We start from the raw sequence: 17,917 nt of genomic DNA on the forward strand, positions 1-17,917 counted from the left end.
ATTGTAATATTGTGTTATTGTGGTATTGTAACAGTGTGGTATTGTGCTATGTGGTTTTGTAATATTGTAATATTGTGGTGTTGTAATAGTGTGGTATTGTGGTGTTGTGGTTTTGTAATATTGTAATATTGTGGTATTGTGGTATTGTGGTATTGTGGTACTGTAGTATTGTGTATTGTGGTATTGTGTAATTTGTGTATTGTGGTATTGTGGTTTTGTGGTATTGTGATGTTGTGGTAGTGTGGTATTGTAATATTGTGAATTCTAAATAGTTAATGTGTAATTAGAGAGTACTATTGTAATGTTTGGTTTGATGTGTTGTTATTTTTATGATGTAGGCTGTTGTTGTTTTGATGTAACTGTTTTAACCTCGTTTGGACTCCATGAAGAGTAGCTGCTGACTTGGCAGGTACTAATGGGGATCCATAATAAACCCCAGGAAGAGTAGCTGCTGCCTTGGCTAATGAGGATCCACAATAAACCCCAGGAAGAGGAGCTGCTAACTTGACAGGAAGTAATGGGGATCCATAATAAACCCCAGGAAGAGTAGCTGCTGCTTTGGCTAATGGGGATCCATAATAAACCCCAGGAAGAGTAGCTGCTGCCTTGGCTAATGGGGATCCATAATAAACCCCAGGAAGAGTAACTGCTGCCTCGGCTAATGGGGATCCATAATAAACCACAGGAAGAGTAGCTGCTGCCTTGGCTAATGGGGATCCATAATAAACCCCAGGAAGAGTAGCTGCTAACTTGGTAGGAACTAATGGGGATCCATAATAAACCCCAGGATGAGAAGCTGCTGCCTTGGTAGGAATTAATGTGGATCCATAATAAACACCAGGAAGTGTCACGTCCGCTCCCGCTCCACCTCCCTGGCGCCCGAGGTCGGCAGGCTGTTCTTCATTACGCACACCTGTCACCACCGTTACGCGCATCAGCGCTTCATTGGACTCACCTGTACTCCATCAAGTTTTTGATTTCCTCCCCTATATCTATCTATTCCTCAGTTTCATCCCTGTGTCAGCATTGATGTTGTTCATTTCTCTTGTCCAGACGCTGTCCTTGTTTTGTTTCATGTCTGTATTTCATTAAATGTTCACTCCAGTACTTGCTTCTCGTCTCCCAGCATCTGCCCTCAGAATACTGACACCAATATTGGAGGCATCAGGGAGTTTTTTGTTTTGGTGGTGACGTCGGGTCTGGGTGCCACTGCCGAAGGAACCGCGGATACCTCAGCTGGCTTGTCAGGCTTCCATGCCTTAGCTGGCTCAAGAGGTTTTCTTGCCTCGGTTGGCTCGGCAAGCTCGCATCCAACACCCAGCTCCCGGGTGGTGACCCTAGGGGGGGGGGGGGGGGGGTGGTACTGTCATGCCCGCCTTGGCAGGAACTAATGGGGATCCATAATAAACCCCAGGAAGAGTAGCTGCTGCGTTCGCAGGAAGTAATGGGTATCCATAATAAATACTAAATACACAGACAGTCTGCGTGATTCTGTTGTTATGCTCAATAAAGGGACTCCTAAGTGGTCCATCCCAACCCTGTCCTTGACCTATGAACCATCAGCAGCCATATTTTTCAGACGTCTAAATGGTAGAGATATTGTAGTAAACCACAGTGTACTGCAAACACCAGAGCATGAGGACTACTGAGACGGGCATAGGGAGACACTGTCATTCGGTCATTGTCAACGCCCTGAGCTTTACTGTGAGTTCATGACCTGACTACTCATGACACTTGATTAAGAGTGGCATTCAGAGAGAGGGATTTAAACACTGCTGTCCGCTGCATTCAGAGAGAGGGATTTAAACACTGCTGTCCGCTGCATTCAGAGAGAGGGATTTAAACACTGCTGTCCTCTGCATTCAGAGAGAGGGATTTAAACACTGCTGTCCGCTGCATTCTGAGAGAGGGATTTAAACACTGCTGTCCGCTGCATTCAGACAGAGGGATTTAAACACTGCTGTCCACTGCATTCAGACAGAGGGATTTAAACACTGCTGTCCGCTGCATTCAGAGAGAGGGATTTAAACACTGCTGTCCGCTGCATTCAGAGAGAGGGATTTAAACACTGCTGTCCTCTGCATTCAGAGAGAGGGATTTAAACACTGCTGTCCACTGCATTCAGAGAGAGGGATTTAAACACTGCTGTCCACTGCATTCTGAGAGAGGGATTTAAACACTACTCTACACTGATGTAATCTGCTTTACCAGCACATAACACTTTGGTTTGCTTGAATTATTTGACATTGACTTCAAATATAAAGGGTAACCAGAAATACAAACAAGATATTATTGCAATAATTATGTGGAGACGGCCCACATAATTTTACTGTGGTCATTCAGCTCTAACGGCATAGGTATCAGACATTATGATTAGCCTACAAATCACACCCTGCAGGGACTATTTTAAAAACCCTCTCTCACTGTCTCATACACACCCTATTTGAGACACCCTCTCTAACACACCCTATTTGAGACACCCTCTCTAACACACCCTATTTGAGACACCCTATTTGAGACACCCTATTTGAGACACCCTATTTGAGGATCCCTCTCTAACACACCCTATTTGAGACACCCTATTTGAGACACCCTCTCTAACACACCCTATTTGAGACACCCTCTCTAACACACCCTATTTGAAACACCCTCTCTAGCACACCCCATTTGAAACACCCTATTTGAAACACCCTCTCTCACTGTGTCTCAATTGTCTAGGAGGTACCCACCAGTCCTCAGATTACCAGTCTCTACAGTACTAGTCTAGGAGGTACCCACCAGTCCCCAGATTACCAGTCTCTACAGTACTAGTCTAGGAGGTACCCACCAGTCTCCAGATTACCAGTCTCTACAGTACTAGTCTAGGAGGTACCCACCAGTCCCCAGATTACCAGTCTCTACAGTACTAGTCTAGGAGGTACCCACCAGTCTCCAGATTACCAGTCTCTACAGTACTAGTCTAGGAGGTACCCACCAGTCCCCAGATTACCGGTCTCTACAGTACTAGTCTAGGAGGTACCCACCAGTCCCCAGATTACCAGTCTCTACAGTACTAGTCTAGGAGGTACCCACCAGTCTTCAGATTACCAGTCTCTACAGTACTAGTCTAGGAGGTACCCACCAGTCCCCAGATTACCAGTCTCTACAGTACTAGTCTAGGAGGTACCCACCAGTCCCCAGATTACCAGTCTCTACAGTACTAGTCTAGGAGGTACCCACCAGTCCCCAGATTACCAGTCTCTACAGTACTAGTCTAGGAGGTACCCACCAGTCTTCAGATTACCAGTCTCTACAGTACTAGTCTAGGAGGTACCCACCAGTCCCCAGATTACCAGTCTCTACACTACTAGTCTAGGAGGTAACCACCAGTCTTCAGATTACCAGTCTCTACAATACTAGTCTAGGAGGTACCCACCAGTCCCCAGATTACCAGTCTCTACAGTACTAGTCTAGGAGGTACCCACCAGTCCCCAGATTACCAGTCTCTACAGTACTAGTCTAGGAGGTACCCACCAGTCCCCAGATTACCAGTCTCTACACTACTAGTCTAGGAGGTACCCACCAGTCTTCAGATTACCAGTCTCTACAGTACTAGTCTAGGAGGTACCCACCAGTCCCCAGATTACCAGTCTCTACAGTACTAGTCTAGGAGGTACCCACCAGTCCCCAGATTACCAGTCTCTACAGTACTAGTCTAGGAGGTACCCACCAGTCCCCAGATTACCAGTCTCTACAGTACTAGTCTAGGAGGTACCCACCAGTCCCCAGATTACCAGTCTCTACAGTACTAGTCTAGGAGGTACCCACCAGTCCCCAGATTACCAGTCTCTACAGTACTAGTCGAGGAGGTACCCACCAGTCCTCAGATTACCAGTCTCTACAGTACTAGTCTAGGAGGTACCCACCAGTCCCCAGATTACCAGTCTCTACAGTACTAGTCTAGGAGGTACCCACCAGTCCCCAGATTACCAGTCTCTACAGTACTAGTCTAGGAGGTACCCACCAGTCCTCAGATTACCAGTCTCTACAGTACTAGTCTAGGAGGTACCCACCAGTCCCCAGATTACCAGTCTCTACAGTACTAGTCTAGGAGGTACCCACCAGTCCCCAGATTACCCGTCTCTACAGTACTAGTCTTGGAGGTACCCACCAGTCTTCAGATTACCAGTCTCTACAGTACTAGTCTAGGAGGTACCCATCAGTCCTCAGATTACCAGTCTCTATAGTACTAGTCTAGGAGGTACCCACCAGTCCTCAGATTACCAGTCTCTACAGTACTAGTCTAGGAGGTACCCACCAGTCCTCAGATTACCAGTCTCTACAGTACTAGTCTAGGAGGTACCCACCAGTCCTCAGATTACCAGTCTCTACAGTACTAGTCTAGGAGGTACCCACCAGTCCCCAGATTACCAGTCTCTACAGTACTAGTCTAGGAGGTACCCACCAGTCCCCAGATTACCAGTCTCTACAGTACTAGTCTAGGAGGTACCCACCAGTCCTCAGATTACCAGTCTCTACAGTACTAGTCTAGGAGGTACCCACCAGTCACCAGATTACCAGTCTCTACAGTACTAGTCTAGGAGGTACCCACCAGTCCTCAGATTACCAGTCTCTACAGTACTAGTCTAGGAGGTACCCACCAGTCCCCAGATTACCAGTCTCTACAGTACTAGTCTAGGAGGTACCCACCAGTCTTCAGATTACCAGTCTCTACAGTACTAGTCTAGGAGGTACCCACCAGTCCCCAGATTACCAGTCTCTACAGTACTAGTCTAGGAGGTACCCACCAGTCCCCAGATTACCAGTCTCTACAGTACTAGTCTAGGAGGTACCCACCAGTCCCCAGATTACCAGTCTCTACAGTACTAGTCTAGGAGGTAGTGCTGAGCGATCAACCAACAATTTGGTTATTTTTCTTTTTTTAAACAACTAATTGACCAAAATCAGTTAAATTATTTGAATTATATTTAGTAATTTTTTTCTCCCTTTGATCTAAGTGCGCACATTGTTCCGTTTCTCTATAGATTAATCAGATCAAGCCAGAACTGTGCAATGTAGCAGGGAGTTGTAGTTTCTCTATAGATTAATCAGATCAAGCCAGAACTGTGCAATGTAGCAGGGAGTTGTAGTTTCCAACAGGCAACTATTCTACATAGTTTACTGCAGAAAAAGAATGTGTCAATCAACGACAATGACCATATTCCATTGTGTACCTACTTGTCCGGTCCGTGTTTCTTTTACGCCTGCTACATAAAAAGAGACAGAAGAATGCAGGACCAAGAAGGGAACGGAAAACAGTTTCTTCGCAAGGTATCTCTACTTAAAAATTCATGCTCTAAATCAGGGGTTTCCAGTCCTGGGGAAACCCCGCCCCCCCACCACCCCCACCCCCCCCAGGCGCTACACAGCTGATTCAAATAACCAACTCATCATCAAGGTTTGATTATTTAAATCAGCTGTGTGGTGATAGGGCAAAAAACCAAAACATGCAAGGGGGAGGAGCCGAGTTTGGGGAACCATGATCTAAGTGATTGATAGTTGTTATTCAGATCAATCAATAGATGATGCCTTTTTACTTTGAATAGATCTTTAGAGATGAGACGATGACTTTGTAATGAAATAATACATTCATCAAACAAAACATATGTAATATAAACAACAGCTGAAATATTTTCTTAAAAGTAAAGTGAATAACTGATGGATAATAAGTGATAAGCAGTACTGGGTCAGTCACCACCATTATGGGGAACTTGTATTCATTGTTTTATTCTATGTTGTCACAGCATTCAACCCACATAATGCATAGTGCATTTAATGTTTAAAAAAGAAGAAGAATGGAACCGAAACACAACCGACCTCAAAAAGCACTAATGCTCAGTACTACAATGACGAACCCACCTGCTAGTCGTTGACCTGGTAATAACGCTGTACTAGTGTATAATGACGAGATAGGACTATGGATGTGTTTTGTGTCTGGGTGGAGATGAGGGTGGGGGGTGGGTAGGATAAAGGCTATGCCACTAGTTGAGTACTATAGAGGCTATATAGGCAGTAGACCAGCCTAGATCAGCTTGATTAAATGTGGTTAGATTTACATAGTCAGTCTACTAGGCTCAAGCAGGTGACCTATTGACACAAATACACTGTATTCCCTCAATGAACATCAATTTAAAAGGTTATTATAGTTACTATAACACATTTTATTGTGAAGTCTAAATATAGAGGTTCAGAGATATTATTATACCTACACACAGAGAGCGAGAGAGAGAAAAGGAGAGAGAGAGAGAGTGAGAGAGAGAAAAAGAGAGAGAGAGAGAAAGAGAGAGAGTGAGAGAGAGAGAAAGAGAGAGAGAGAGAGAGAGAGAGAGAGAGAGAGAGAGAGAGAGAGAGAGAGAGAGAGAGAGAGAGAGAGAGAGAGAGAGAGAGAGAGAGAGAGAGAGAGAGAGAGAGAGAGAGAGAGAGAGAGAGAGAGAGAGAGAGAAAGAGAGAGAGAGAGAGAGAGAAAGAGAGAGAGAGAGAGAAAAGGAGAGAGAAAGAGAAAGAGAGAAAGAGAGAGAATAGATTCGACCAGGAGCAAATTGCCAATTCAGAGTTATTTCATTCTAGCCAATCAGCAAATCAACAGGGTTGTAAAATAATACAACGAGAAGTAATTAGTTTACGTGAAACACGTAGACTAAGATATGCAGGAAAATGTTAAACAGCCGGAAAAAGGCAGCAACATTTTTATAAAACCCGAGTAAAAGTCAAGCGTGAAGCTGTTGGCTTCTCTGCAACAGTACCAAGACCAATACGCATCCAATGGAAGCCTACCTCCAGCAATAGCCTACAGCCGATGTGTCAACGAAATACATTTGTATGCAACACACAACACAGCTTCTATTTTTTGTGTGCGCATGCACACCCGCATAGTTGACATGTTTCGACATTGAAATATGTTATATTCAGAGACTTACTAGATGATGTTGAATCGCCGGCGAGATAGCATAACCAGACAAATACCGAAAGTATTTTCAGGCAAATACATCCAAATGATCCCTCCATGATTGCGCTTCACCGCTGAGCGACACTAGTCCCACTATCACAAAAATCCTTCTCTAAAAACCACACAACGCACGAATCAGTTCGTTAACGCCGTGCGTATGGAACCGGTTGCTCCAAAAAAAATCTCCCAATACAATAGCAACAAAAAGCAGGTACTGCGGTGATAAGTTTCCAAGTTATGAAGCAACAACTAAAACCATTAGTTCTCCATCTTTTTCTGCGCAAAGGCTCCAAGCGTAACGCGGTAGAAATCCCCAAGACTTGGGAAAGGACATGCAGGCTCCGGATACTCGTAACGGGAGCTGTCCAGCGGTTCACTGTGGGAGACCAGTGAGAGAGAAGAGATGGGTACGCGAATTCATTGATCTAACGGTGTTGGAGGTAAAGAGTGGAGTGGGATAAACTCCACTGGAACGGACTGGAGCGTTTGCAGGATCGATGGAACTATAGAATCAACGGGGTGTTCTAGCTAGGATTCCAGGCTGGTTGAGGGGAATGAGAGAGCTCGCCTGCCATCTCTGGTCAAATTAAGAACTATAAATACGATTAATCTCCACTCTCCAGAGGCATGAGGTCATGCCACCTACACTGTGTGGTGGAACAAATCAAATTATTTGACTTTATTCTGGAAGCTAGGATATTACATTTTTACCAATGATGAAGAGTGACAGAGAGGAAGTATTCACCCATAAGAAAGTCATACATATTTCAGGAATAATTGTGAATGTGAACTATTCTGATTTATGCACAATTATCCAACAAATCTAGGAAATAATTTATAGCTAAAATGGTATACAGCTTGAAAACATGACAGGGAAATCAATGTGAAGATTTGTGTCAGGCTGTTGTTAAAGCCTAGTGGGTTAATGTTGTCTTAAGACAGGAGGATTAGTCCTACCTGGGTTCAATTAACCTACCAGGTCAGTGGATTAGTCTACCTGGGTTCAATAAACCTACCAGGTCAGAGAAACAGTCTACCTGGGTTCAATAACCTACCAGGTCAGAGGAATAGTCTACCTGGGTTCATTAACCTACCAGGTCAGAGGAATAGTCTACCTGGGTTTAATAACCTACCAGGTCAGAGGAATAGTCTACCTGGGTTCAATAACCTACCAGGTCAGAGGAATAGTCTACCTGGGTTTAATAACCTACCAGGTCAGAGGAATAGTCTACCTGGGTTCAATAACCTACCAGGTCAGAGGATTAGTCTACCTGGGTTTAATAACCTACCAGGTCAGAGGAATAGTCTACCTGGGTTTAATAGCCTACCAGGTCAGAGGAATAGTCTACCTGGGTTCATTAACCTACCAGGTCAGAGGAATAGTCTACCTGGGTTTAATAACCTACCAGGTCAGAGGAATAGTCTACCTGGGTTCAATAACCTACCAGGTCAGAGGATTAGTCTACCTGGGTTCAACAACCTACCAGGTCAGAGAAACAGTCTACCTGGGTTTAATAATCTACCAGGTCAGAGGAATAGTCTACCTGGGTTCAATAACCTACCAGGTCAGAGGAATAGTCTACCTGGGTTCATTAACCTACCAGGTCAGAGGAATAGTCTACCTGGGTTCAATAACCTACCAGGTCAGAGGAATAGTCTACCTGGGTTCAATAACCTACCAGATCAGAGGAATAGTCTACCTGGGTTTAATAACCTACCAGATCAGAGGAATAGTCTACCTGGGTTCAATAACCTACCAGGTCAGAGGAATAGTCTACCTGGGTTCAATAAACTACCAGGTCAGAGGAATAGTCTACCTGGGTTTAATAACCTACCAGGTCAGAGGAACAGTCTACCTGGGTTTAATAACCTACCAGGTCAGAGGAATAGTCTACCTGGGTTTAATAACCTACCAGGTCAGAGGAATAGTCTACCTGGGTTTAATAACCTACCAGGTCAGAGGAATAGTCTACCTGGGTTCAATAACCTACCAGGTCAGAGGAATAGTCTACCTGGGTTCAATAACCTACCAGATCAGAGGAATAGTCTACCTGGGTTTAATAACCTACCAGATCAGAGGAATAGTCTACCTGGGTTCAATAACCTACCAGGTCAGAGGAATAGTCTACCTGGGTTTAATAACCTACCAGGTCAGAGGAATAGTCTACCTGGGTTCATTAACCTACCAGGTCAGAGGAATAGTCTACCTGGGTTTAATAACCTACCAGGTCAGAGGAATAGTCTACCTGGGTTCTTTAACCTACCAGGCCAGAGGAATAGTCTACCTGGGTTTAATAACCTACCAGGTCAGAGGAATAGTCTACCTGGGTTTAATAACCTACCAGGTCAGAGGAATTGTCTACCTGGGTTCAATAACCTACCAGGTCAGAGGAATAGGTTCAATAGGTCAGCGTACGGGACTCAGATCCCACAGATGATGTTCATCAAGGCCAGGTTCTGGGGTTGATGTGGAGAGGAAGAGGTGGAGGAGGATGATGAAGAGGATGAGGAGGTGATGGAGAAGGATGAGGAAGATGATGAGGAGGTGGGGAAGGATGAGGAAGAGCATGAGGAGGTGGTGGGGAAGGATGAGGAAGAGGATGAGGAGGTGGTGGGGAAGGATGAGGAAGATGATGAGGAGGTGGTGGGGAAGGATAAGGATGAGGAAGATGATGAGGAGGTGGTGGGGAAGGATGAGGAAGAGCATGAGGAGGTGGTGGGGAAGGATGAGGAAGAGCATGAGGAGGTGGTGGGGAAGGATGAGGAAGAGGATGAGGAGGTGGTGGGGAAGGATGAGGATGAGGAAGATGATGAGGAGGTGGTGGGGAAGGATGAGGATGAGGAAAATGATGAGGAGGTGGTGGAGAAGGACGGGGAAGAGGATGAGGATGAGGTGGTGGAGAAGGACGAGGAAGATGATGAGGAGGTGGTGGAGAAGGACGAGGAAGATGATGAGGAGGTGGTGGAGAAGGACGAGGAAGAGGATGAGGAGGTGGTGGAGAAGGATGAGGAAGAGAACGAGGAGGTCAAAGGGGATGAAGTGAATCAGAAGTGCTTTGGTGAACTACAGAAGTGTGATGATAACCTTATCCGTGACCTAAAAACTAAACTTAGCGCTTTACCATCTTCAAGCAACAACTTGAAAAACGACTATAGCTAAGCAATAAATGAAACCAGCAACTTAAATGATCAGTCACACTTTTTTTAAATTTACAAATATATTTACTTTTTCAATTATATTGTCACTAAGAATAAATTGAATGTTCAGTGTTGTAAGACATAAATACTGTATGCAACTAAGGGCTATTTCCCCGTCACCCTCTCTTCCATTCCACTACTATTCTTCTGAAAGTCCCAACGCACAGACAAAATACAAAATGGAGTATAGAATAAACCCACTAGAGAGAACTGCTTCAGTCAACACATTAGTAATGACGTAGCCTATTACCATAGTACACAGACACAGTCCCCATCTAGCCCTGCTGGTTTAATCTGTCTCAGTATGGAGTTGGGGTGGGGTTAGGGTTAAGGTTAGGGTTAGGGAGCAAATTCACAGAGCAAAGTACAGAGAGATCCTTGATGAAAACCTGCTTCAATAGCTCTCAGGACCTCAGACTGGAGTGAAGGTTCACCTTCCAACTGAACAACAAGCCTAACATGCTAATCACACACACCGCCCGCGTCGCGTCATGCTCGAGCGTTGCAAAATATATTTACACATACATGTTATTCAAGCATTGCACCCACACTGTTCGCGTGCGTCAACGAGCGTCTGCGTAGACAGGCGCTGAAATATAACTTGGATCTATTTGTGAAGCTTGATGCGCTGCAAGTCCCGCCTCTGCGATCCCCTCATTGGTTTTTAGGAACATATACCCACGTGCCATCTCCTCATTGGTTTTTAGGGGCATATCCCTGGACAAATTAGCTAGCAACGTCAATCTAGCTATCTAAATTGCCCTAAATGTTTAATGCTTTTTGACCTATCTCGAAATTAACATAGTTTGTTCAGAGTTCATTTGGATATTTCAACCTGCGTTGAAAGCAGCCAGAGCCGCCCTCCTGTCCGGGTCCCCGGTCCGGGGTCGGCGGTAAGGGTCCCCGCTCCAGAGGCGCCACCTAAGTGGGCCAAGACTAAGGTGGAGCGGTGTCCACGTCCCGCACCAGAGCCGCCACCTCGGTGAAATGCCCACCCAGACCCTCTCCTATAGGTTCAGGTTTTGCGGCTGGAGTCTGCACCTTTGGGGGGGGGGGGGGGTACTGTCACGCCCTGACCGTAGAGCATTCTATGTCTGGTGTTCTATGTTGTCCTTGTTTTGTATTTCTATGTGTTTGGCCTGGTATGGTTCCAAATCAGAGGCAGCTGTCTATCGTTGTCTCTGATTGAGAATCATACTTAGCTAGCCTGTTCCCACCTGTGTTTGTGGGTGGTTGTTTTCTGTTCTGTGTGTTCACCTTACAGGACGGTTCGTTTGTCGTTTTTGTTGTTTTGTCAAGTGTTTCATATTTTATTAAAGTAATATGAATACTTACCACGCTGCATCTTGGTCCTCTTCTCCTTCTCCCGACGACGTTCGTTACAACACGAAAAAATACTGTTTTTACTTTGTCATTGTGGTGTATTGTGTGTAAATTGATGAGAAGAAAACAACGATTTAATCCATTTTAGAATTAATAACATAAAAAATGTGGCAAAAATCAAAGTGTCTAAATGTTTTCCAAATGTACTTATTTTAATTTAATTTATGAGTTGTACAAATTCTAAAGTTTTGTATAAATTAAATCACTGAATTAATTTCCGAATGACTAAATAGTTTTGGTTTAATATTCCACTGATGCAGATAAGTGAGGGCATGTCTCTCTACTCCTGGAAACAGTCTTCTGCAAAAACTTCTGGGAATCTGGTGACTAGAAGGTGGATAAGAGAGGAGGAATGGGATGTCTAATTAGGTAGACGCAATCATCACCATTAGTGGACCAATAGAGTTTGGTTCTGTTGCATTGTTCTGAGTATCAAAATTATTGGGTTTTATTGATATATCTAGGCCTGATGGCCTCCACACCTACATTGCTTGCTGTTTGGGGTTTTAGGCTGGGTTTCTGTACAGCACTTTGAGATATCAGCGGATGTACGAAGGGCTATATAAATACATTTGATTTGATTTGATTGTGTCCCTAAAACATTATGTCTTATTTCTTCTGTGACATATAGTAAACAAAAGACGGAACATATCCTAGCCGTAAAGGTCCCAGATACCAAATAGCACCCTATTTCATAGGACTTTGCTCAAAAGAAGTGCCCTATGATAAAAAACCTATGTGTTACGGCTTGACATCCTCTGTCCTATCGTGGATGGAGAGTTGCCTATCTAAGAGAACACCAGGGGGTATTCTTTAACGGAAGCCTGTCTACTCTAAACCAGGTAGAATTTGAAAAGTCCAGTTGGTCCAGAACAAAGCAGTACGGCTGGGCCCTTAGACGTACACAGAGGGCTAATATCAATAACATGCATGCCCCGATCCCTCCTGGTTCAAAGTAGAGAAGAAGTAGAGGTATTGCCGTGTTGAAAGCACCGAGCTGTCTGTTCAAACCGCTAACACACAGCTCAGACACCCATACATACCCTCCACAAGACATGCCACCAGGGGTCTTTTCACAATCCCCAAGTCCAGAACAGACTCTGGGAAACATGATTACGTGGAACTCTTCCACGTCAGTAAAAATCAGATTAAAAAAACAGATAAAACAACATCTCATGACATCTCACGTGGACTGTGAAGAGCCACACCCACACAAACACACACACATAACATACGAAATGTACACACCCATACACACACACTAATATATTGCGGTATTGTGGTATTGTGTTATTGTGGTATTGAACCAGTGTGGTATTGTAATATTGTGGTATTGTGGTATTGTGGTAATGTGTTATTGTGGTGTTGAAATAGTGTGGTATTGTGGTATTGTAATATTGTGGTAATGTGGTATTGTGGTGTTGTAATATTGTAATATTGTGATATTGTAATATTGTGGTATTGTGTTATTGTGGTGTTGTGGTATTGTGGTATTGTGGTTTTGTAATATTGTAATATTGTAATATTGTGGTATTGTGGTATTGTGGTATTGTAATATTGTAATATTGTGGTATTGTGTTATTGTGGTGTTGTGGTATTGTAATATTGTAATATTGTGGTATTGTGGTATTGTGGTATTGTAATATTGTGGTATTGTAATATTGTAATATTGTGGTATTGTAATATTGTGGTAATGTGGTATTGTGGTATTGTGTAATAGTGTTATTGTGGTATTGTAATAGTGTGGTATTGTGTTATTGTAATATTGTGGTATTGTGGTATTGTAATATTGTGGTATTGTGGTATTGTAATATTGTGGTATTGTAATATTGTGGTAATGTGGTATTGTGGTATTGTGTAATAGTGTTATTGTGGTATTGTGGTATTGTGGTATTGTAATATTGTAATATTGTGGTATTGTGGTCTTGTAATATTGTAATATTGTAATATTGTGGTATTGTGGTATTGTAATATTGTAATATTGTGGTATTGTGGTATTGTAATATTGTAATATTGTAATATTGTGGTATTGTGGTATTGTAATATTGTAATATTGTGTTATTGAAATATTGTGGTATTGTGGTATTGTAATAGTGTGGCATTGTGGTGTTGTAATAGTGTGAATTCTAAATAGTTAATGTGTAATTAGAGAGTAATATTGTAATGGTGTCTGGTTTGATGTGTTGTTATTTATATGATGTAGGCTGTTGTTGTTTTGTTGTGATGTAACTGTTTTAACCTCGTTTGGACTCCAAGAAGAGTAGCTGCTGACTTGGCTAATGGGGATCCATAATAAACCCCAGGAAGAGTAGCTGCTGCCTTAACAGGAACTAATGGGGATCCATAATAAACCCCAGGAAGAGTAGCTGCTGCCTTGACAGGAACTAATGGGGATCCATAATAAACCCAAGGAAGAGTAGCTGCTGCCTTGACAGGAACTAATGGGGATCCATAATAAACCCCAGGAAGAGTAGCTGCTGCCTTGACTAATGGGGATCCATAATAAACCCCAGGAAGAGTAGCTGCTGCCTTGACAGGAACTAATGGGGATCCATAATAAACCCCAGGAAGAGTAGCTGCTGCCTTGGCAGGAACTAATGGGGATCCATAATAAACCCCAGGAAGAGTAGCTGCTGCCTTGACAGGAACTAATGGGGATCCATAATAAACCCCAGGAAGAGTAGCTGCTGCCTTGACAGGAACTAATGGGGATCCATAATAAACCCCAGGAAGAGTAGCTGCTGCCTTGACAGGAACTAATGGGGATCCATAATAAACCCCAGGAAGAGTAGCTGCTGACTTGGCAGGTACTAATGGGGATCCATAATAAACCCCAGGAAGAGGAGCTGCTGCCGTGGCTAATGAGGATCCATAATAAACCCCAGAAAGAGTAGCTGCTGACTTGGTAGGAACTAATGTGGATCCATAATAAACCCCAGTAAGAGTAGTTGCCGCCTTGGCAGGAACTAATGAGGATCCATAATAAACCCCAGGAAGAGTAGCTGCTGCCTTGCCTAATGGGGATCCATAATAAACCCCAGGAAGAGTAGCTGCAGCCTTGCCTAATGGGGATCCATAATAAACCCCAGGAAGAGTAGCTGGTGCCTTGACAGGAACTAATGAGGATCCATAATAAACCACAGGAAGAGTAGCTGATGACTTGACAGGAACTAATGGGGATCCATATTAAACCCCAGGAAGAGTAGCTGATGACTTGGCTAATGAGGATCCATAATAAACCCCAGGAAGAGTAGCTGCTGCCTTGGCAGGAACTAATGGGGATCCATAATAAACCCCAGGAAGAGTAGCTGCTGACTTGCCTAATGAGGATCCATAATAAACCCCAGGAAGAGTAGCTGATGACTTGGCTAATGAGGATCCATAATAAACCCCAGGAAGAGTAGCTGATGACTTGGCTAATGAGGATCCATAATAAACCCCAGGAAGAGTAGCTGATGACTTGGCTAATGAGGATCCATAATAAACCCCAGGAAGAGTAGCTGATGACTTGGCTAATGAGGATCCATAATAAACCCCAGGAAGAGAAGCTGATGACTTGGCTAATTAGGATCCATAATAAACCCCAGGAAGAGTAGCTGCTGACTTGCCTAATTAGGATCCATAATAAACCCCAGGAAGAGTAGCTGCTGACTTGCCTAATTAGGATCCATAATAAACCCCAGGAAGAGTAGCTGCTGACTTGCCTAATGAGGATCCATAATTAACCCCAGGAAGAGTAGCTGCTGCCTTGGCAGGTACTAATGGGGATCCATAATAAACCCCAGGAAGAGTAGCTGCTGACTTGCCTAATGAGGATCCATAATAAACCCCAGGAAGAGTAGCTGCTGACTTGCCTAATGAGGATCCATAATAAACCCCAGGAAGTGTAGCTGCTGACTCTCTAATGAGGATCCATAATAAACCCCAGGAAGAGTAGCTGCTGCCTTGCCTAATTAGGATCCATAATAAACCCCAGGAAGAGTAGCTGCTGCCTTGCCTAATTAGGATCCATAATAAATACTTAAGATGAAAACCATAGTCAGCGGCACACTTTACATTCTTAATCTGGAAACGGATATTAACCCAGGATTCCACTGAATGAGGGAGGGATGTTAACCCAGGATTCCACTGAATGAGGGAGGGATATTAACCCAGGCTTCCACTGAATGAGGGAGGGATATTAACCCAGGCTTCCACTGAATGAGGGAGGGATATTAACCCAGGCTTCCACTGAATGAGGGAGGGATGTTAACCCAGGATTCCACTGAATGAGGGAGGGATATTAACCCAGGATTCCACTGAATTAGGGAGGGATATTAACCCAGGCTTCCACTGAATGAGGGAGGGATATTAACCCAGGATTCCACTGAATTAGGGAGGGATATTAACCCAGGTTTCCACTGAATGAGGGAGGGATGTTAACCCAGGATTCCACTGAATGAGGGAGGGATATTAACCCAGGATTCCACTGAATTAGGGAGGGATATTAACCCAGGCTTCCACTGAATGAGGGAGGGATATTAACCCAGGCTTCCACTGAATGAGGGAGGGATATTAACCCAGGCTTCCACTGAATGAGGGAGGGATATTGAGGGAGGGGAATGAGGTAATGAGGGAGGGGAATGAGGGAGGGGAATGAGGGAAGGGAAATGAGGGAGGGGAATGAGGGAGGGGCATATGAAGGAGGGGAAATGAGGGAGGGAAATGAGGGAGGGGAATGAGGGAGGGGAAATGAAATCACACAATAAAAACTGTTTGCTATTGAAATTAGCCAGGCTGTACATTCCCCTCCCTTCCACTGAATGAGGGAGGGATATTAACCCAGGCTTCCACTGAATGAGGGAGGGATATTGAGGGAGGGGAATGAGGTAATGAGGGAGGGGAATGAGGGAGGGGATTGAGGGAGGGGCATATGAGGGAGGGGAAATGAGGGAGGGAAATGAGGGAGGGGAATGAGGGAGGGGAAATGAAATCAAACAATAAAAACTGTTTGCTATTGAAATTAGCCAGGCTGTACACTCCTCAAGCCCGCCCCCCCCCCCCCCCCCCACAGACACACACACAATCTGAAGTGTTTCCTAAATCGCACCCTATTCCCTAAGGACCCTGATCAAAAGTCTTGCACTATGTAGGAAATACGGTGCAGTTTGGTACACAGCCTCCCTCTGCCATTATTCTCCATGCCATTCTTCCCTCTGCCATTATTCTCCATGCCATTCTTCCCTCTGCCATTATTCTCCATGCCATTCTTCCCTCTGCCATTCTTCCCTCTCCGTCAGGCCAGATTGAAAGATAAGCCGGTTCCCTCGTATCTCGTGGCCACAAATAATGACTTAAGCATTTTACTCTCATACTGGTGCTAATTTGCCACGCCTCCCATTTCTTTGGACAACTGGTGCCCCCACCCGGCCCCCTAAAGAAGAGGAGTCTATGGTTGTGTCCAAAATGGCACCCCAATTCAATATGTAGTGCACTACGAGAGACAGAGAGAGAGAGACAAAGAGACAGAGAGGGAGACAGAGAGATACAGAGAGAGAGAGAGAGAGAGAGAGCGAGAGAGACAGACAGAGAGACAGAGCGAGAGAGCGAGAAAGACAAAGAGAGACAGAGAGAGAGACAGACAGAGAGAGAGAGACAGAGAGAGAGAGAGAGAGACAGAGAGAGACAGAGAGAGAGAGACAGAGACAGAGAGAGAGAGAGAGAGAGAGACAGAGAGAGAGAGACAGAGAGAGAGAGACAGAGAGAGACAGAGAGAGAGAGAGACAGAGAGAGACAGAGAGAGAGAGACAGAGAGAGAGCGAGACCCAACTCCCTGGGGTTCCAGGTAGAAATCTTTTCACAGAGGGTTCTGCATGGAACCCGAAAGAGTTTTACCGGGAACCAAAATAATTCTACCTGGAACCAAAAAGGGTTATTTTCTTGATGGCACCTTTTTTTCTAAATGTGTATGGAGTCCTCTGGGGGCAAGAATGGTCTATATACCCAATTAAATCATTGTTTACTCAAATAAAAAATAAAAAATATTCTAAGAATGTAGGCACACAAAGCAGAACGGAGCTGTTCTTACCCCCAGGTGACTCCAGAGACAGGTAAAGCAGAACGGAGCTGTTCTTACCCCCAGGTGACTCCAGAGACAGGTAAAGCAGAACGGAGCTGTTCTTACCCCCAGGTGACTCCAGAGACAGGTAAAGCAGAACGGAGCTGTTCTTACCCCCAGGTGACTCCAGAGACAGGTAAAGCAGAACGGAGCTGTTCTTACCCCCAGGTGACTCCAGAGACAGGTAAAGCAGAACGGAGCTGTTCTTACCCCCAGGTGACTCCAGAGACAGGTAAAGCAGAACGGAGCTGTTC

General features: G+C 44.5%; 2 protein-coding genes across 2 annotated transcripts in view; one reads left to right on the plus strand and one right to left on the minus strand.

The window, feature by feature from the left end:
• Positions 1 to 7,389, minus strand: part of LOC139539417 (netrin receptor DCC-like) — a 622,169-nt gene extending 614,780 nt beyond the window's left edge. The window contains exon 1 of the mRNA XM_071342360.1: positions 6,957 to 7,389. Within this exon, the coding sequence (XP_071198461.1) occupies positions 6,957 to 7,044 (88 nt within the window). The 5' untranslated portion in view covers positions 7,045 to 7,389. The remainder of the gene's footprint in view (positions 1 to 6,956) is intronic.
• A 2,111-nt stretch (positions 7,390 to 9,500) lies between these two features.
• LOC139567683 (cilia- and flagella-associated protein 251-like) lies at positions 9,501 to 10,145 on the plus strand. The gene has a single exon (XM_071389090.1). It carries the CDS (start codon positions 9,501 to 9,503, stop codon positions 10,143 to 10,145), a length of 645 nt encoding a protein of 214 aa, XP_071245191.1.
• Positions 10,146 to 17,917: the final 7,772 nt, after the last annotated feature.

Source organism: Salvelinus alpinus, chromosome 1 (genome assembly GCF_045679555.1).
Source record: "Salvelinus alpinus chromosome 1, SLU_Salpinus.1, whole genome shotgun sequence".
Classification (NCBI taxonomy): domain Eukaryota; kingdom Metazoa; phylum Chordata; class Actinopteri; order Salmoniformes; family Salmonidae; genus Salvelinus; species Salvelinus alpinus.